The following is a 21,164-nucleotide window of genomic DNA, read 5'->3' as shown; positions in this document are numbered from 1 at the left end:
AAAGAAGATGAGGAAATAAGAGAGAGAAAATGAATTAAGTCACTATAAATGAGTAAAATTTTGTTCATTTCGAGAATTTGTTACAGAATTGTGTCTGGATACACTATGAGCATGGTATATCCGAATATACTATGAGCGTCTACTCTTGAAAGTAGGGATGTGCACAGGTCCAGGACTGGACCAGACAAGAGTGGAATCGGCTGAACCAGTGGACAAGAATCTGGGATTTTTTTTGGATCGGGAACGGAGCAAAAAAATGACAGTTGGTCCCGATACGGTTTTGGACCTTTGGAATTAATATTCAATGATTTTACGATTTTTTCACCATATACCCCTGACCAATTTTTTTTTGCACCGTATACCCTTTCAACTTTTGAAATTCACCATATTACCCCTCACTTTTGAAAAAATACATCCACTTACCCGTAATGATTAACGGCGTTAAACTCCATTAGTCATTAACCCCTAATTCCTCCTCTAATCCTAATTAACTAACCTAAATCTACTCCTAATCCTAACACACCCACCCCTCCCCCTCCTCCTCCCCTCACCCTAGAGATGTAAATGGATCGGGTTCGGGGCGGGTGGAGCGTCACCCGCATCCATCACCCGCATCCACCCACTTCACCCGATCCATCCATCACCCGCATCCATCTCCACCCGAATCCATCCATCCATTTGTAACCGGGTTAACGGATGGATCGGGTGATTAACGGGTGAAATCAAATATTAGGAGAAGAAAGAAAAATTACTAACAAGAATCACTAATCCATTTATATAATTCTACTTACTATGTAAAATCGTCTCCAAATTAACTCTAATCCACATTATTAACATAAAAATATTTTTAAAAGCCAAAAATTAAAAAAATTATATACTTTTTACTTTAAAGGGTGGCGGGTCGGGTGGTAAACGGATGATGGATCGGGTGATGGATGAAAAAATATCACCCGAACCCGACCCGCATCCATCACCCTATTATCCGTCACCCGGCTATCATCCATTTAAACCGGATTTTTCACCCACTTAATAAACCGGGTGGAGCGGGTGGTCGGGTGATCCACTGGATATTGCCATCTCTACCTCACCCCCAACCGCCACCCGCAACCCTATCCCCACCCCCGGCAAGTTGCAGCCCTACCCCTCCCCCACCACCCCCACAACCCCCCTTTCCCCCACCCTGCAGCCCCTCTCCTCCCTCCCCTACCCCGCAGCCCCCATCCCCCATCCCCCTACCGTCGTGCAACCCCCTCCCCTTCCCTCGCCGTCGCACAACCTCCCTCCCCTTACCCGCCGTCGCGCAACCTCCGTCCGCCCCAAACCCCCCCCCTCAGCAACCATATAATCCGACTTATTCTCCCTCCAATTCAGATTTGGTCTTGATTCGTTTTAGATTTATTTTATTTTAAGGGTGCAACGGTTGTTGGGGAAGGGATGGGGGTTGCGCGACGGCGAGGGAAGGGGTGGGAGTTTGCACGATGCGGGGGGAAGGGGAGGGGGTTGCATGATTTAACAGGGGAAGGGGAGGGGGATGGGAGCTGCGGGGGAGGAGGGGGTTGTAGCGCGACCGGGGGAGGGGGGCTGGGGGTAGGGAAAGGGGGGCTGCGGGAGTGGGAGGAGGGGTAGTGTTGCAGCCTGCAGGGGTGGGGTAGGATTGGGGTGTTAGGGTATTAGGGTTATGGTTAGGGGTAGATTTAGGGTTAGATGGGGGGATTAGAGATTAATGACTAACGGAATTTAACGTCGTTAATCATTAAGGGTAAGTGGATGTATTTTTTTCAAAAGTGAGAGGTATATGGTGAATGTCAAAAGTCGAAAGGGTATATGGTGCAAAAAAAAATTGTCAGGCATATATGGTGAAAAAACCGGTGATTTTAATAACAATTATTCTAAAGGTAATAAATAGTAGGATTTAACTTTCTAACTTATAAATTCTTTTTAACATATAATTTTTTTTTACTAAGATAATAGGTAATGCAATCCACCAGTCCGGACTAGAATTTTCCAAATTTGGAGCTGACCAAACTGAAAACCCGGAATTGGTATTTAGAGGTTTATTCTTGTAACATTAATATTAACAACAACAATCATGATAATATTCAAATTAATACTTCGATAAAATAACTAAATTATTCTTGATATTCCCGCGACAACAATGATAATATTTTGTATTAAGACTGTTAAAGACTTATTAGAATCAATTTTTACTAATATTTTTAATCATCGACAATTCAATATTATAAAATGTAGATATTTGGAAAATTTACATCGAGGCGAATCTAACAAGATCTTAAATTAATATTTTTTTCCTTAACTATAAATGATCAAAGATAAAAATAAGTAAAGTTAGTAAATAGTGCAACATTGCGAGTAAAAAGAAACGAATTAAGTATATTTTAGTATTAGTCATGTTCAAGTCATCTAATTTCGACAAAAACTTAGATTGGGTATATATAATTGTTGCCAAATGTTTTTCTCATTTTAAGACCCAAGGGACAATAACTTAACGAAAGTTGTACCACATCTACAATAGTTAAAACAATATCAACGAAAACAAATTCAAAGCCAAACAAAAATCTTCCATGATAGAACTAAGAATACGAAAATAAAATATTTACAACTTCACATATTCTCAATTCGTTGTCTCTTTGCAACTTTTTATGAATGGATCCGTCGTTACATAAATATGTAAAGAAAACTTTTGTATTATTCACTAGATTGCAGAAACATAATTGAAAACCTTTATAGAACCACATAGCAAACCATCTCTAAACCACGAAGGCACTAATGTCTCTGAAAAGATCAGAATTCTTGAAGCTCCTAGAAAAAGATAGCCAACCCACCAATAAATTGAATAAACAACTCTCATAAATTAAGTTGCTATCCGGTACTCAAAAAGAAAACAGAGAATTGAAGCTTACCATCACAAAACTGGTAGATGGCAACCCTTCGAAGAAGCCGACAACTATGGTTATTTTTAGGAGGGGAACAAGAAACAGAGAGGGGAGACCTCTGTTTCAATAAGTGTGGCCAAATCTAGTATTGTAATAACATCATGTAAAAACATCTAATCAACATATCCATGAGCTCCTCTATCAAAATGTTGCAATAACATCAAAATGCATGTCACACATTTTTCCAACAGATTACAAATACTATCAAGCTGTACCATCTGTCTTCTTTGATTTTTTTCGATGCGATAACTCTGATGAGCCTGAAAAAGTGACATCACTTCGACCTCGCCCTGAGTCATGAGCAGATTGATTGCTGAACCTCGATGGCTCACCAATACTTCTTTTTGAATGTTTTGATACATCAGTGACTTCAGACAGGGAGCTTCTTTTGCTATTATGAGTAGATCGGCTCCTACTTTGTGAATGTGGAGTTCTATGACTCTGTGAAGGAGATGAAAAATGATTTGAAGAACTTGTCAATGAAGTCTTAGCTCTCATTGGTGGTTGATTTTTTGTATCAGACTCAAGAGCTATCAGTTCTTGTGGATCTGGATAATGGACCAGTGAAACATGCCGTGAAATTTTTCCAGCTGCCAGAGCAGAGAAAACACACACATTAGGCAGAGAAAAGAATTTATGGCTTATTTAGATTTCTCCCCGACTGATCTGTGTTCGAGAATCCAATAGTTGAATAGCCAATTATAGTTTTATCAGTCAATGAGCTCATTGATCTTTTTCATTTTATTACTACGTTTCCGATATGATCAGTGATTCAGCTCACTGAGATTAACTTGCAGAAGAAGTATAGTCACTAACTAACGTGACTTCCTTCTTTCCAAAAAAAAAAATAATAATGTCACTTCCTTGGCTACATTTTTTAACCCATTAGCTCATAAGCAAAGTGATCCGATTTCATGTAAACTATGACATAAACAAAGTCACAGTAAAGAGATACTCTTTCACACTCAAAATAACAATTTCAGACATACCAACTTTTGGCCCTGATGGAGAGGATAAAAAAACTGCTATATCTGCTGCCTCAGATGGATAGTTGACCAAATTATAAACTTTACCTGCCACAAACAAGAAGCATCAGACCAAAGAATATTACTTCCTGTGTCTCTGTCCAAAAAAAGAAACGAGACTAAAAATTGTATTTGATTCTATCCTTTAGCAACTTTGACAGGGTGAGGGTATTACAAAGAGTGTTTAGGGCATTAAGCGTTTGATACCAGAATTTGCCTCGAGTGTCCCTATATTTCCATCGTCATCAAGCTCCAGTGACACTTTCTGCCCATCAAAATCAGGAAACTACACAAACAAGAAGTAACAAACTCAACAATCTAGTGTGCAAGCCATATTCAATTCAAAGCAAAAGCAAGTTCACTAACAACCATCCAGTAGAAACATTTCATTGAACAAACAAAGGAAATCCCTAGTGGCTACAACTTATTTTATGCAAGCACAACAGCAGAGTAATAATTTCATATCCCCTGAGGCCCTAACCGAAGCAAACTCATAACACCAGTATAAGGTGGAAAAAAAAAAGCGTTCATATTGGCTCATCTTGATAAGTAGGATTACGGTGTTTGAGGGACTACAGCGAGAATAATATAGCATTATATTTGCCTTGCATGAATTATTACTCCAAATATTCACTTATTGTTAAATGCAGTCTCTTTTTCTATTTCACTCCCTGATAGTGGTCAGTGCTTAGGTTGCGCCTGTCTGCACATTTTATTACAATAACTTCAAATCCAAACAAAAAGAGATTCACAAACTGATGCACCAGCAAAACAGCATCTGATTACAATAACTTTCGAGGACCAAATAGCTGAGAATACAAGACATATTCAAAATTCGTCGCCAAAGCCTCAAGACAGAATGTTGTAGAAGCTTAGAGGGCGTTTGGTTTGGGGGAAACTGGAAAGGGAATAGAACCTCTTGATTCTTATTTGTTATGGGAAGTTTGTCCCCCCCCGCCCTTTCCCCTCCTTACCCCCAAATCCCTATAACTTGATTCCCCAGCCCCCCTCCACTTAGAAATGGGGGTTTTGAAAACCCTTGACCACCCAATCCCCTCAACAACACACCCTCTACCAGCCCACCACTACCACCCTTACCCCACCTGCACCACCCCAAATGTGCACAATCCACCACACCGACCACCGCAATTCTGCCGCCACCACCCACCACCACTACCAACACCACCAAACCACGACTACCCCACCTGAATCACACCCACCCCGCTGAAACCTACTCAACTCCTCCCTAAAACCACCACATCCCCAACCAAAAATCCACCTCCACTGCCGAAAAATCCATCTCAGCGCCCTTGGCCCCCCCACTACCACGGAAACACCACCATTTCCCCGAAACGACCCTCGTCATTCACGCAATCTCCCACAGCCACTCATCTGAAAATTACCTTACCCCGCTTCACAAATAGTCGGTCAGAAAGAGTAGAAGGAGAGAGATGGAGCACGGTCGAGCCGGCGACGGAGGCACCGGCGGTTGATGATGAGATGGGCGGGGGAGAGCAGAGGAGATTTTTTTTTTTTGCAATGGTAATGTAACCACCGTGGGAAGAGAGTGGGTGAGGGGAGAGAAAAAAAGCAAAAACCATGCAAACATTTTTTAATCAAAGGGTTTGGCTTTCCTTATCCTTTCTACCCCTTTCTTGATTCCATTCCCTTTACCCCATAGTAACCAAACACCCCCTTAGTTAAACCTCAAATTGATTCAAGGTATGCTATTCAAGGTGAATTATCAAATAGGACTCTCTACGACAACTTATATGATCAAAAGAGTAATTCTAATGGGACTGTTGCAATTCCAAGTCGGTAAATTAATAAGAGTTAAGTGACTTTCTAATTTTAAAGATTTATATTGTAATTTTCCACCAGATAACCTTCCACCCATCAGGTGATAACAGAACCAGATGATTCTTTTATAATGAAATATGGTCATCACATACCAAAATACAGCTGATCCTTTCCAGATCTATTCCTGTAACACAGTTTAAAAGGTGTTTTACACCTTAGGAGCTGATTACGATTTCGAAGGCTAGCACACATCATGTTCAGTCAGGGTGAACTGCTTTCAATTATTGTTTTCCGCAATTAACTTAAAAACAGACCTACTTGCAGTCAAAAGAAGTGCTGGAAAGCAGGCAGGATTCCGAGTCAGGGGTGGCGTAATTTTACAATAATATCGCATACCAAAAATAGCCAAAATAACTAAATACAAAATGTTACATAGTTCACATACAACCTCAAAGTACTTAGATAAATACAAGAAAAACAAAAAGGATTCACGACGAGTTCTCAAAATTTGGAACCGATTTGGAACCAATTTACAACAGCATCAAGTTGGAGCAAATTCTTGTTTTCTTGGTTTTTTGTAGGAGGAAGATTGGATTAGAAATAACTCAATTTTTGTTAGGTATCCCTTTGGGAAAAAAAAAGTTTCACATATCCTTCTCTTGTTTTCTTTTCGTGATTTTACATACATTCAAATACAAAATTCACTAATCAACTCAACTAGTATTTTATTACTCCCATTGTATTTCAACAATAGAACAATAAAAAACTATCTCACAACTCATCACAAACCCACAACACTATATTTTTAGGTAAAAGAACAATTTTTAGGTATTTAACTAAAACAGTAAAAGAACAAGCAAAATTGAATTACAATCAACAACAATTATATATTAATCAAAAATCGAAAAAGAACACCAAAAACCCACCTCAAAAATCATATAATCTAAAGGCATTAAACTTTTAAACTAGAGATAAATTTAGCACCAACTTACTACTTACCCTAAAACATGAGAAAATTAACAACAAATAAGAACAAGAAGATAGGGAAGGAGAGAGATGATACACGAAGATGGCGAAGAGGCTAGAAGGGCGAAGAACAGCGAAGAACGGAAGAACAATAAATCAGTCCTTCGCCGAGTATTTGAAGTCAAAGATGGCAAGTGAACTTGTCGAGTCGCCGGTAAGTGAACTCGCCGAGTAATTTTGCTCATAAACTGAGAGAGAAGGCGACGACCGACCGCACCGACGACCACTACTTGAACGGACCGACAACCAACAAGCCGAGAGAGAGGAGTTGACGACCGATCTCCGAAAGAGTGACTGAGTTTGAGAGAGTGAAGATGTCAAAAAAAAAAAAAAAAAAAAAACAGAGGTAGCACGTGCTACCCCTTGTTACCACGTGGCTCCGCCACTGCTGGAAAAGACAATGAAGAAAATTTTCATATGCGTATCAACTCTTGAAGGGAGGGATTTTTTGTTTGAGAAATAGAAGTAGCTGTTGGGCTATCCAAAAAGGGGCTCGAAAGTGAAATCTACAGAGATGTTGCAGTCTCCTTACTAAATGAGGCTAAAAACTCAAATGGCTACATTTACAAGATGTTGACAGATTATAGTAACCGCATGAGTTCATCTTCTATTCTTAACGCTCTAAGGTCTAGACTCCATAGAGCCTGAAAGGGGAGTGTGTAATTGACGAAAAGACTTATGACAGTCATTTGAAAAAACTTCAAAAAAAAACCAAGAGGACTTCTTAATTGTAGGTTTAACAAAGTTACTAAAACTAAAGACGTAGCTCACACAACAAAAAAACAGTCAGTTTTCCAATTAGACGTTTCGTAAAAGTCACTTATCGAGAGCTCTACACCCATTAACAAAAAAAGTGTACAAGTTCCAGCCAAAAAATTGGGCAAGATCAAACCTTTTTCATTAATAGCTCACAACAGAGCACATTACTAGTAGCTCTAGTTTGTTCATAAAAAATGGAAATATATATGGGGGAAAAAATATGATCTCTTGTTTCAGGTAAAAGAATGGCTCACAAGATATAGCAATTAGATTTTCCTCCGATAGCTTGAAATAGACTAGCAGTTACAAACAAGAACCAATCTCGACAGAAATTTCACAATGATATGACAGCTCTTCATGCCTCTCTCTTTTAAGTATCAAAGGCAGAGTAAAAATGGATTCAAAACTAGCTTTTCACCCTTGTAAGAAGATACTTCTTGCATATCATAAGTTCATAATCAACAATAATACTCCTTCGCATTCAGAGAGCCAAAAACAATATAATGTTGAATTTAGCTCTGGCTCTGAGGCAGTACAAGCAAGTTTATGAAGATTTTAGCTCAATTGATTAAGATATTTATTTTCAAGGTTTGAGTTAGGCCCTTGACTTTTGTATGTTTACACATGCAAATAACAGAAACTAAAGCCTAATCTGTATTGATTTCACCAATATTAGTGGTCATGTTACAAAATAGAAAAAGAGCTAATCCAACTCATAATTTCAAGGGGAAACAAAGCACAATCCAAAAAAATTGCAATCAAGGGACACACTGTTGTACCATCCAACTACAACTTCCCCACTAGTGAGATGCAAAACACACATACAAAGCAGCCAGCAGGCCTTGAGAAAAAAAAGTCAAATTCTCAAGCATTTTTCCCTTATGTTCCAAGCAACCCATACAAGTCAGGGTTTCTCATTTTTAATCAAACTCAAATTTCAATAAACTCATAGTGCCAAGTCCATTATATCTTTCCTGACAAATTTCTATAGTTTTCTTGAACTTCATCTGCACGTGCATGTATTTGTCAAAGAGATCCAAAATGCCCTAGCACTCAGCTTAAAAAGGGTTATGTTCTATGTTACTCATGACTCTTGTACTTCATTTGCACACCCATGTCAAAGGCGTGTCATATCGGGACACGACACAACACTATACTTGGATCCTAAATCTTAGATACTCTATTATAAAATAGATAATTCTGACACTTGCATAAGATGCAAGTGGCAAAATTGTAGCCGAGTTTGAGTAACATAAGTTATGCTCATTTTAATTGGACATTTACATGTTTAGCTTGGACGACCTAGTTTCAGACAAGATATACCAATTGCAATATCTCTATCACCATGTGAAATTTGAGGACACCATCCTGCATCTCTATTAAGTTCCACATCTAACTCAGGTTACATAGTCACCATGAATACTTCAGCAATAAATGAAGAAATAAGAACCTGAGCTGTCTGGATAAGCAAGCTTGAAACAAATATGTACCTGGAAACTTTTGATCATTCCAGAGACCATCTACCTAAAACCTATTATGGCAGTGTATAACTAATAAAGTAAGCTATTTGGCTATTCAAAGATCAATAATGGGCTTGTAAAAATTATCAACCAAACATCTCATCTTCGTGAGCTGATTCAACCCATCAACAATTCAAGGTAAGGGATGTGTCTTCCTACAGCATTGGACCTCAATTATAATGTTGAGAGTAATGAAGGTGAAAGGAGGGGAATGAAATAGGAAAAGACAACACGGGATATCATTGACACCTAAGCTTTCAGCACACCCGTGTACCCACTATTGTACAGGTCTTCAGCACATTGTATCACAGTAACATGCCTTATCTGGTGATGCAAGTAATAAGACTAAATACTCAAAGAGGCTTGGAGTGTGTTTGGTTGGGAGGAATGTCTTTTCCAGGAAAATTATTTTCCTCACTTTCTGTGTTTGGTTTGACCAAATCATAGATGAAAATATAAGTTGAACTTCATTTTGCAAGGTGGAAAATTACTTTCCCTAGTGAGGCAAAGAAAGCCACACTTTCCCTCACTCTATCAAATGATACACAACAAAACAAAGGGAAAATAGATTCAAAGGAAAGTTACTTTCCTTGCAACCAAACAAAGGAAAATCAAGAATTGAGTTATTCTCTAGAAAATGGTTTTCTTGGAAAACCACTTTCCATGGGGAATGTTCTATATCAATACACATCAGTCCATTTTGTAGCTCAGACATAGGCTCAGGCGGTGGCAAAGATGAAGGAGCTCAGCATGAAAGCACTTAATAGGAGATGGGTGGCTACATATTTTCCCATAACTACTCTTCTTGCCCTCACTATTCTGCTGACTTCATAGGAATTCTTCCACATTTCACATGAAAAGTCATCTCCACTAACATTACATACAGGATGACCCTAAGAGGCATAAAATTCAATCTATACCAATACATTTGAATACATTACTTTACAACCATTTTACATGGGTAATACAAAAACTCACTACTAAATTGCTGCAAACGAAGATGGTGGCAATCATCAAGAAACATAGTATAAGCCTGTGACTCCTGTTCTAAGTCTTAAGAAAAATTTCTTGGCTCTTAACCAAGGTCCAGCAGAAACCTTGGGCACAGGTAGCTGCTCAATTTTGTAAAAACGAGAAGCCTGAGATATTCTAGTCATGAAAATTATACAGATTTTTAGCCTCAGAAGCAATATGGAAGCTGGTTTACATCCTACATGCAAACCAAATTTATACTTGTAGTTAAGATTCAAAAGAGCTGTCAAACTCCATATAGAAACCCCCAAATTTTGAATCAGAGATGCGTCCCAGTGCTAGCTGGAGAAGTCGCATTTAAGCAATTTCACAACTGGACGGGACATCAAAACTTTCTCAAACCACTAATAAAATAAGCCCATAGAGAAAACTGCTATCCTGCAAAATGGAAGTTGGTTTATGTCCTACATGCAAAACAAATTTATCTTTGTAGTTAAGATTTAGAGAGCTATCAACTCTTTCCCTCAAATATAGGCCAGACAACCCACCAATCATGATTGACAAGTAAGTCTCACATTTGACTATTGAAGTTACGCACTTCACTGAGGAGAGACTATTTAAAGCTGAAGGAATGATCAAGTACTGGATGCTCGAAAAAAGGAAGAGTTAGTGTCTCTGCGAGAGTTACAAAAACATGTGCCAACAACAGTTTGGTGGATAAATGAGGTACATAAACCCACATATCAATGAATCAATAGTAAATTAAGAAATAATATAATTAGAGGGTGGGGGAGGAGAGGGAGAGAAATACTTGATCATCAGGCAACTGAATAAGCCAGAGTTCAGTATCTTCATCCATCTCAATATCAATCAATGATTCCTTGTTGTCCTCCTGAAATTCAAGCCCAGGAACATAACCCACCTCCTTTCCTTCGGGTGCTCGTTCCATATCTTCCCTAATCCAAACAGCCTACTAGTCATTAGCATAGAAAAACATCAAGTGATGGATCCATGATTGATCGGGAGAGGTAGCGCCAACATTACCATAGTATCAAAGACAAAACATAATCAAAATTATTCGTAAGTTGTTAAATTCCATTAAATAGAACAAAAGAAACTTGAGATGGAAGAGCACTAATCTATATATATATATATATATATTATAATTATATATATATATATATATATATATATATATATATAATCCAATGCAAACAAATGGAATGCTGCCACATGTACCCCTCTACCATCTCTTTTTGGTTTTTATGGGAAAATATATATATATATATAACTCACATCTAAGAAAAGCATCCCCTCCCAAACAAATGATACAAACTAATCAACAAAAATGTATGTGTGAAGACTCGAACACGCAACCTCCTATTTGTAATACAAACGCACTAACCAACTATTCTACCATCTCTTTTTGGTTTTATGTATATATACTTCCTCCATTTCGTTTTCAATGCAACAAAAGAATATTATACCTCACAAATAATACCCTTTGTTGCATTTAAAATGAACCGGGAGAAGTATATAACTTACATGTAAGAAAAGCATTTAAAAATATAATTACTTGCATCACACAATATATTCCCACAATTATTGAGAAGACCTATCATTTACATCCAATTATCTCAAAAGTTATAGCCCACATACTTGGTAGCTCATTAGTGCTGTCCCTCCTTTATTTGCTTGCTCCATACCCATCAAAGATTCAGACCAACCATCTAATACACACTCGAATACACACTTTCAATGACTAATCAAACCCAATATTCTCATAGAGGTAAGAAATACTACTGCTACTCTTCCTGTTATAGAGGGGGCGAGGACATATTATTTTACGTTATTCTTTTCTTTCCGAAAAATCGCCTATATGGACGGCTTAAATTTCTTTTGAACTTACCGCCTACATGAACTTTGTAGAAAACAAGATTATTGAAAAACATAATATTTCTCTTTTTAAAACAATTAAGTACAAATATATATATTAATACTCATTAATATAAAGCTAATAATATTTCCCTAAATCCACGAAAATCATCGAAAAAAACAGCAAAATCAGGTAAAAACTTACAGTCAAAAGAGATGAGAGAATAAATCTCAGCGACGAGGTAGTCCAGAAACCGGAGCTCCGGCACCGACAAGCTCAGCAGTAGTGGTGGCGCGACAAAAACGAAAGCAGGAGGGGAGTGAGAAAGAGGGGGAGAGTGCGGGTGAGAGAAATACAAGGCAGCGAGCAGACGAGATCACAGCAGCGGCAGCGAGGCTCCGGCGAACATTAACTGGGGGAGAGAGGGGGGCGTGGTGTGTGAGAGAGAGAGGCAGGTTCTAGGTAAGTAAGAAACTTGAGAACGGGGTTTTAGGGGGGCTTAATGGGCCAAAATCACTAAAAAAAAAAAAAAAATAGATGCAATTATCTCTATTATATAAGGCAACACGTGGGGGACACCAAAAAATAGAAAAAGGAATAAAAGAAAAAAAATAGATAGATAACTACCTGTTTCATTTGAATGAAAAAAAAGAGGAAAGTAGGGCATTCAAAATAAACATTAGTTTTTTGAAAAAACAAGACGTAAAGACGGTTTTTCTACCCAATTAATTTTATTTTCTACTTCACATGCTATCGCACGCAAATGCGTGCATGTAAGACTAGTGCTAAAAATTGCAGCCCTTCATCACGTAACCGGTTTGATTTCGCTTAATTTTCTTTTATCGCGGTAGATTAAAAAGTTGTGTTTATGTTTAAAGCACAGACTTTTTACCGTGGTCCTTTACTCTTTTTTTTTTTTTCCTTCGTGTAAAATATCGGAATGAAATATATGTAAAAATGTTAAAACTACAAGTGTCATAATTTTATTATTGAAAAAAAAAATTAAAGTAAGATTTTTTAAAAGATTTAAAATCATCAATTCTAGATTTGGTGTTAAAACTCTGGGAAGTTTTCCTTTTCATATAAATAACTAAGCTACCCGTCAAAAACTCATTCTCCATCTTAATACGCAGTCTTGTCTTCGTGATTTTCATGGTTGAGAATGTTTTTCCAGTGATATTTGTTGACACAAAAATAGTTAAAATTAGATGTATTAATTTGTCATGAAAAAAATACTCTCTCCCTTCTCTAGGAAAATTGTTGGGACACGTATTTTAAGGTGATACGTTATAGTATAGTAATCAAATGTTATTTTATTAAAAAGTAGATGCGATAAGAGTTGTTGGGGTATTTTTATTAGAGCAGATTGAAAGTTGGTTAACTTTTTATTGATAGAAGTTACAGTGTAGGTCAAACGAGTGTAAAAGAAATAAATATTAATAGTGGGACATGTAAAAAATAGAAGGATTCAAACTAATTTAGGACAAACCTAAAAAGAAAATGTTCAGACTATTCTGGGATGGAGGGATTATACGCTTAACTTTCCAGTTTGTGCCAATTGTTCACAAACTTCCTCCAAAGTAGACTAATTTCTCTCATATTGGGATCACCATTCACTTCACAAATGAAACGTTACAATTGATCCTTCAGACTGTACCTCTCATGCTCCTAAAATCCTTCGAATAATACTTTTCTACTAGAAAGCAAATCTTATTGATATCGATGTTTTTGAAACCAGCCCTTGGGCTCTACCAATGAACTACAGATTATCGAAATTTGTTACAACATATTCTGCACTTGAATGACAAACCTTTGTATTTGTCGTCAGTATGGCCATATAAGTTGCTTTTTCATATCAAAATGTCAGTTGCATGATATTTCCATAATCATATGTACTTACAATGTCTAATGCTCGATATGTTCCACAGACTAGCGACATATGTTACAACATATTCTGCACTCGAACGGGAAACCATTATGTTTGTTGGCATTGTGTGCTTGAAGTTGCTTATGCGTATCGAATGGTCTGCTGCATGAAATGCATTCCATGATCATGTGTACCGGTAAAATACAATAGTGATGTTCTCAGTGACAAAAGCCACAAGTTTGTACCTCAAACTCTAGAGACCCAAATAAGAATTTTTTTTTTAAAAAAAAACCTTAATCAAACACGAAAAAAATACCTAATGGAGGAAGATCATATGCCAAAACCTATAAAAGACAAGACTATGCTAATTAGCATCAAACTTACACCCAACGTTATGCCATTCGGATTTAAGGTATGATTTCTTTGCTATTAAAATAAAAGAGAATAAAAAAAACTGACATTACTATGATAAATGTAAAAGCACTAAGAAATAAGTGTATCAATTACTACAATCAACAAGTTACCTTTTCAAACCTTAATCCACCAGCCAAGAATAGCAAACTCAAAAATTGTGCCAAAAAGTACATAAATCTGAACCAAAATCATCACATTCAATCACCATCATAAGAACACAAGTCAAGCATCGCGCCAAAAATAAAAAGTGGGATAAGATTTAAATTCAAGGTTAACTTCAGTTCTTCCACTTAGGAAAAGAACAAAGAACTTGAAAAAAATCAAAAGGAAAATCAATTGAGCAAGAAATTCAAAGACAATAACGAATTTACCTAAAATAAGTGGGTAAAATTGTTGTATTCTTGCTAATTTTGGAACGAATCAGAGAAAGATTGTGCCGTAATGGTTAACTAACAACACAATCGTGTGGTGATGAATTTACTCAGGATGAGGTGGTTGTGTTTGATCAGCAAGATAGTAGTTTTTTACTGGGTGTATTTTCCTAGTGGTAAAACTTGAAATGGAATTAGTACTTCCTTTGCTCTTGGAACGCAGTGATTTGACGCTTTCAATTTTGATTATATATATTGCAATTAGATGTTATTAAAAAATGGGTAAAAAGCCACCCCCTCTCTCTCTCTTTTTTTCTCTCTAAGGCTTCGTTTAGAAGGATGTAAAACATTTTCCTGGAAAACTGTTTTCCTCTATTTCCAATTTTCCATTGTTTGGTTTGCAAATGAGTTTAATACCATTTTCCATAAGAGTAAAATTGTTCTCCCAATGATGGAAAATAATTTTCCCTTCGAAATGGAGGGAAAACTGTTTTCTTTCCTTTTCTTAGGTCTCTTGTACACTCCTCTCCCTGAAATTATTTTACACTGAGAATGTTTTACATCCCACCAAATGGAGCCTGAAACCCTAGCTCCCCTATATGGTAAGCTCCTTCTCCCCTTTTCTTTTCTTGTTTGTTGAATAATTTAGTATCTCTTTATGAGATTTTTTTCAAGCCCTACCTGTTAGGGGTTTTTAGTCTCAGTTGTGGAGATCTCCTTCTCCTCCATGGGAGTTATGAGTATGATTTTTTTGGTTTTTAGGTATGAGAAATTATTCTCATTGGTCGAAGTTCGAGACTTAACTTGAAAGTATTGGAATCTCGGATACGGTCAACATGGCTTGATCAAGAATGATCTTCCCAAACTATGTCAGAATGATAGACTTCCTCACTAATAGCTGCTTGATTCAACCAATACAAGGGGGTTGCGCTGTATTGCTCGATCTGGTTCATTGTAGTTTCTTCGACGAGTATTTAATTTAACCTTGTTTATTTGTATCTTGTTTTTCTTTAATATCTATGGTAGATAAATGTCATTTGAACTTCAATTAATTTTCAAAAAAAATATCGCAATTAGGGGGACACCAAAAAAACGTTAAAAGGAAATCTTCATAATAACTTATTGATGAATATTGTTTTAAAGTTATTTTTAAAATTCTCTCCAAGGACATAAAAAAAACAATTCCAAGTATATATTAAAAGTTATAATCAATGTATCATACATAATAATATTTATTATTTTATCGTAAAGACAAGTCCAATTTCTTTTATCCTAAACTAATCTACTTCATATATATTGTCATCTCTCCAAAACTCTATCAAACATTTTCAAATAATGAATAATGAAACTCAGGTAGGGCAAAAAATTGTATCAAATGAAAATGTTATAACCTCATAAATTGGCCGTAGAAAATGTTTTATATACTTAGCTTCCTTTGGTCTTTTTAGATGCAATATTTTTTTTGGTAACTGAATTAAAATAATCAAATGTTGCATCTAATTAAACAATTGTAGAAGGTAGTATTATATAATGTTTAGAATAAATTAATCTTTATTACACTATTGGAATCGGAGCAAGAAGAGGATGAGTGCTCAAATTTGAGTGATAATTGAAAGAATAATCGTCATGGGAGTCGAGTGGCGAAAAAGCTTTGCACATTAGAATGAAGATGAGACGACGTGAAGCAAACAAAAGATATCCCAATTGTACAAAGTTTAGTTAACCTAAAAGGTCTTATTAATTTTCCAAATTAACATTATTTGTCACAATAATATTAATGCAAACAAATGAAATGTTGCCACATATACCCCTTTCACATTCCAAACAAATGATACAAAGTAATTAACAAAAATGTATATGTAAAGACTCGAACACGCAACCTCCCATTTGAAATACGAACACACTAACCAACTCTTCTACCATCTCTTTTTGGTTTTTATTGGGGGAGGGGGGAGACATATATATGTAACGTACATCTAAGAAAAACATTTAAAAATATAATTACTTGCATCCCACAATATCTTCCCACAATAATTAAGAAGACTCATCATTTATCCAATTATCTCAAAAGTTAATGGCACACATACTTGGTAGCTCAAGTGGCTCACCAACATATTTCGAGTAAAAGTGCAATAATACTGAAACTGCTAATAGTCCCTCCTGTATTTGCATGCTCCATACCCATCAAAGATCCAGACCAACCATCTAATACACATAGGGATGGGCATGTGCTCAAAACCCTACCCAGACCCTGTTGGACCCAACCCTAATTTAAGGGTTTGGGTCTAACTTTTCAAGACCCTAAGGGTCCGAGTCCGGGTCTGGGTTCAAGTGAATTTTTTAGGGTCCGGGTCTTAAAATTTTGGACCCAGACCCGACCCTTAGACCCTAAACTTATTTGATCTATGCATTTTAACTTTTTTTCAAAAAAAAAAAACTAATTTTCTAAAAGACTAAAACCTAAACTAAAACATCAAAACAACCATTTTGAACCCTTACATAAGTTAAAATTGTGTTTGTTTCGTTTTTTTTCAGTTTATATGTTTTGTGAATTGTGTTTGTTTCAATTTTTTTTTCAGTTTATAAGTTTGTGTTTTTTTTCAATTTATATGTTTGTGTTTGATTCATGCGTATTCTTGTGTTTGTTTCATGCGATTTTTTTTGTTTGTTTCATGCGAATTTGAGGTGATTATTGATATTAATAATGCTAAAATTTGGCAAAATAAAGAATTTAAACCTGGACCCTCCAGACCCTCTAGACCCCCCAGACCCTAAGGGTCTGGCTCAGGGTCCAATTTTTTCAAACCTTTCGGGTCCGGGTCTGCAAAAAATTGTAGGGTCCAACTGGACCCGACCCAAACTCGACCCTTGTCCATCCCTAAATACACACTCAGATGACTCATCAAACCCAACATTCTCATAAAAGTAAGAAGTATTGCTACTCTATGCTTCATAGAGGGCAAGGACATATTATTTTACGATATTTTCTTTCTTTCTTAAAATTGCCTATATGGACAACTTAAATTTCTTTTGAACTTGCCACCTACATGGACTTTGTAGGAAACAAGATTATCTAAAAAACATCATGTTTCTCTTTTTGAAACAATTAAGTACAGATGTATATATTAATACTCATTAATCTAAGAGCTAATTATAATATGTTATACTCCCTCTGTTTTTTTTTATCATTCCTACTTTGACTTTGCACGTTTGCCAATGCACGTTTTAAAACTTAAATATCTTTCATTATATATTAGTAAAAATTATAACGATTGAATTTTAATAAAGTACTAATTGAGACGAATCAAACAAGACCCACATGACTATGTTTTTTCTTATAAATTGAGAACATTTGAGAAGATTCTCTCTATGCATGAATAGTGTCAAGATTCTAAGTGAGAAAGATAAAAAAAAACAGAGGGAGTACTTTTTAGTATTATTATATTATCAAAAGAACTCTTAAGATTTTTTCAACCTCCCTAGTTAACACCATTTAAGTGCATCCGGATATATTGTTACACATTAACCTATATTTCAAAAATAATATTGTATTATGTTCTTTGTAATTATTTATATATTTTATATATATGTACTCTCTTGAAGTCGAGGGTTATATTGATTAATAATTCATATTATAATTTACTATGTAGAAAATTTATAAGGAACTTGAAAATATTTTTACGAGCACAATCCAATACCCATAATTTTTTTGTCACTTCTCTCAAGTGTTTGATTTAACACTTCAAATTCGCATTAGTAAATGCTCTGGGATATCTCCCGGGTTAACAACTAGTTGAAGGATGAAATTTCCAATGGAATGGGTGAACTATAGGATGATTTGGATTAGAATTGATTCCTTCTTTTATGTGTCCATTTCATTAGTGTATGTGTATTAGAATTTCCTATGAACAAACTTTAAGAGGTTTTATATTTTTGAAGGGAAAAGTAGTACTTTATATTATGGGATGACATACGGGGATACTTCTAAACGACAATGATTGTTCTAACATTATTCAACTCCTTACGGCAATAATCCAAATAGAGGTTATTTGTAACACCCCAATTTTTGAAACAATTTATTATTTATTTTATTAACTATATTATTTATTTTAGTTTATTTAATAGTTAAATTCATTTATCTTTAGGAATTACTTTGTAAATAATTTATATGGTTGTAGTGGGACAAGTTTAGTGAATAATTTAACTAATAATAGTAATAAGAGGGAATATACTCACTGACTCACATATATGTAAAAAGGGGGGAAAGGAAAAAATAAAACAAGAAAAGAAAAAGGAAAGAAAAAAAAACAAAGAGAACCTCACATATACGTTTTCTTCCTCACCACCATTCAACCTCTTCACCATCTCCTTCTCCAAGTTCTTCAATATTCTTCCTTCACCACACAACCACCACCGTTGCCGACGACCCGCAACCACAACTAGAAGCGACACCATAGAAGTGGGCGGCGCAAGGGGAGAGCAAAAGGGTCGTTGTTGCTGTATTTTGGGTCGTCTAGGGATTGTATTAGGGGCGTTTTGCAAGTTATTTTTCATCCCCAATCTTCTATATTAGAGGGTAAGTTGAATTTCTCAACTAATTTAAGTTTTCTTTTAAAACTATGAAGTTAGGGTTTATGTTTATGAAATTGAATTGGGGATTTTGATTTTAATTGTTTGGGTGTGGAATTGAATGAATAGAATGTTTATTTAGGTGTTTAGTAGTTAGTTTAGATTAATAGAATGTTAAGTAAACTTGTTGTTCAAAGAAAATTGTGGTGTAATTCGTATAAATTACCTGTTAGTTTCATAAAATGCTATTTTGAGCAGTTTCTGGGCATTTATAGGAAAAATACCATTTCACAAAAGTTGTTCGTATTGAAATTTTATCCATAATAGGCTCAAGAAATGCTTAATTTGGATCTTGAATGAGAAAGTTATGTCCATTTTAAGTTTTTGCTGAAATTGATAAAAAGTATAATTAGTTTCGAGTGTTTTAAGTTTCAATGTTTTCTTATGAATGTTTTTCTAAAGGATTTTTGAGTGTCTAAATATATAATATGAATATTAATTTTAATTTAATATAAACTAAGGGAGATTTTAGTATTATTGGTACTAATTACTTGGTAATCAAAGGTAAATAGCGGTTTAAGTAATTAAGTTATAAGAATTAGTTACACTTACTTTTATAAAAAAAAGGAGGTTGATTTTTATAAAACTAAAGTTAATAAAAGCTCATTAACTATTTTATCCAAATATATTAATATTTATTAAGTACATGTATGTTTATATTGTAGATCCCGGGTTCATTGAGGAGCCGTATTGACTGAGCTAGTTGGTTTGCTATAGTTTAAAAGGTAAGATTCCTTACTCAAATCTTTAATAGTTACGAGAAAGGTCTACAAAAGATAAGATTTCAACTAAAACTTTCATATTTACGAGAAAAGATTATAAAGGTGTGTATCTCTCTTGAGTTGAGATTGGTTTGGATAGGAGGATGTTCATCCTAATACAGATAGTTTATTTTCAAACCTTGAATTATAGAATAGTTACAGAAAAAGATTTATGGATAGTTTTATGTTTTTAAAATGGTTGGGATTGCCTTTGTGGTGTCTCAAGGAATTGGAACCTTGCCGGGATCGTCTCGACATTACTGAATAGTTGGGGGTACGTTGATCAGTACCTCGAACTTAGATCTTCTGCTACGGTTTGGCCGTTTGTTGGGTGTGCACACCGGGGTCTTTGTCTAATAGTTATCCGGAGGGCCTAGCTAACCCAATGGGAAAGAAAGTTCATTTTATTTCATAGATTTATTATTGTGATTCTAAGATTATGAAAGAAATTGTTTTATCAAAGAAAATAGATAAGTTTTTGATTTGGAAGAAAAATGAAGACATTTTTTTTATAATGTTTTTATTTAGTATTGTGGTTGTAAAAGTAAATGATTTATAGGATATAATTAATGCATCCTACCTGCATATGTATTTGGCTTTACAGTATTGAATCTTGCTCAGCCTGTTTGGCTGATACTACATGCTTGATATATGCAGGTACATGAAGGCTTAGAGTCGGGGTGTAGGCGGAGAGCAACGTCCACTAGTTTTCCGTAAATATAGTTATTAGTTCTTTTCTGGTGCATTTCTTATATATAATCACTATTTTGAGACTTAGGGTTGTAAATATTAATCCACCTAAATCATTATTCGGTTGGGTTGTAATAGTTTAAATTAAGCTTTAATCTAGTTTTGGTACATGTAGTTCTTTCTTAGCGATTATTCTCGTAATAATCGTGGAATAACACGTTTGGATTTAGAGTAATTAAACAGGAATTTCGTTGGTATTTGAGCTGGGTGAAGTTATTGGGAATTTGGAATATGGATTGCTGATTGGTTGAAACAGGTTTAAAATTGGGACGTTAGTCCTAAATTAAATTTTAGGCAGCCCATATTTCAAATGGAACTCTGCCGAAATTTCTATAGAATTTTAATATTAGTTAATTTAATTAATCACTCGAAATTCAGGAGTGTTATATTATTAGATATGGGAAATACATCATATTTATGGTCACAAATCCAGGCCCGTC

General features: G+C 35.6%; 1 protein-coding gene and 1 long non-coding RNA gene across 6 annotated transcripts; one reads left to right on the top strand and one right to left on the bottom strand.

The window, feature by feature from the left end:
- Positions 1-2,687: 2,687 nt before the first annotated feature.
- LOC104905686 (mediator-associated protein 2) lies at positions 2,688-12,438 on the bottom strand. 5 transcript variants are annotated; one of them, XM_048644683.1, is made up of 6 exons: positions 12,137-12,438; positions 11,716-11,786; positions 10,868-11,026; positions 4,187-4,265; positions 3,944-4,027; positions 2,688-3,544 (listed from the first exon to the last, which is right to left on the bottom strand). In XM_048644683.1, exons 2-6 carry the CDS (start codon positions 11,764-11,766, stop codon positions 3,159-3,161), a joined length of 759 nt encoding a protein of 252 aa, XP_048500640.1. In that variant the 5' UTR covers positions 11,767-11,786; positions 12,137-12,438; the 3' UTR covers positions 2,688-3,158. The 5 variants fall into 5 exon arrangements, with proteins under 5 accessions (XP_048500640.1, XP_010692595.1, XP_010692593.1 ...); XM_010694293.3 differs by lacking the exon at positions 11,716-11,786 and having other exon boundaries at positions 10,868-11,029; positions 12,137-12,436; XM_010694291.4 differs by lacking the exon at positions 11,716-11,786 and having other exon boundaries at positions 12,137-12,436.
- Positions 12,439-18,876: 6,438 nt separating this feature from the next.
- LOC125491686 (uncharacterized) lies at positions 18,877-20,904 on the top strand. Its single transcript, XR_007268417.1, has 3 exons — positions 18,877-19,160; positions 19,879-19,938; positions 20,632-20,904. It is a non-coding gene; the product is annotated as an uncharacterized LOC125491686 (long non-coding RNA).
- The last annotated feature ends 260 nt before the right edge of the window (positions 20,905-21,164 follow it).

The sequence above is a fragment of the Beta vulgaris genome, chromosome 1, assembly GCF_026745355.1.
Source record: "Beta vulgaris subsp. vulgaris cultivar EL10 chromosome 1, EL10.2, whole genome shotgun sequence".
Lineage (NCBI taxonomy): Eukaryota > Viridiplantae > Streptophyta > Magnoliopsida > Caryophyllales > Amaranthaceae > Beta > Beta vulgaris.
This window is presented reverse-complemented; position numbering and strand designations above follow the sequence as displayed.

What these genes read in the sequence shown, in the direction of transcription:
- LOC104905686 (XM_048644683.1), bottom strand. Translation starts at nt 11,766, where the DNA reads ATGGGTATGGAGCAAGCAAATAAAGGAGGGACAGCACTAATGAGCTAC. An exon ending in CAGCACTAATGAGCTACCAA is followed by an intron (nt 11,027 to 11,715) that starts GTATGTGGGCTA and finishes AATGACTAGTAG; the next exon opens with GCTGTTTGGATTAGGGAAGA. An exon ending in GACACTCGAGGCAAATTCTG is followed by an intron (nt 4,028 to 4,186) that starts GTATCAAACGCT and finishes TGTTTGTGGCAG; the next exon opens with GTAAAGTTTATAATTTGGTC.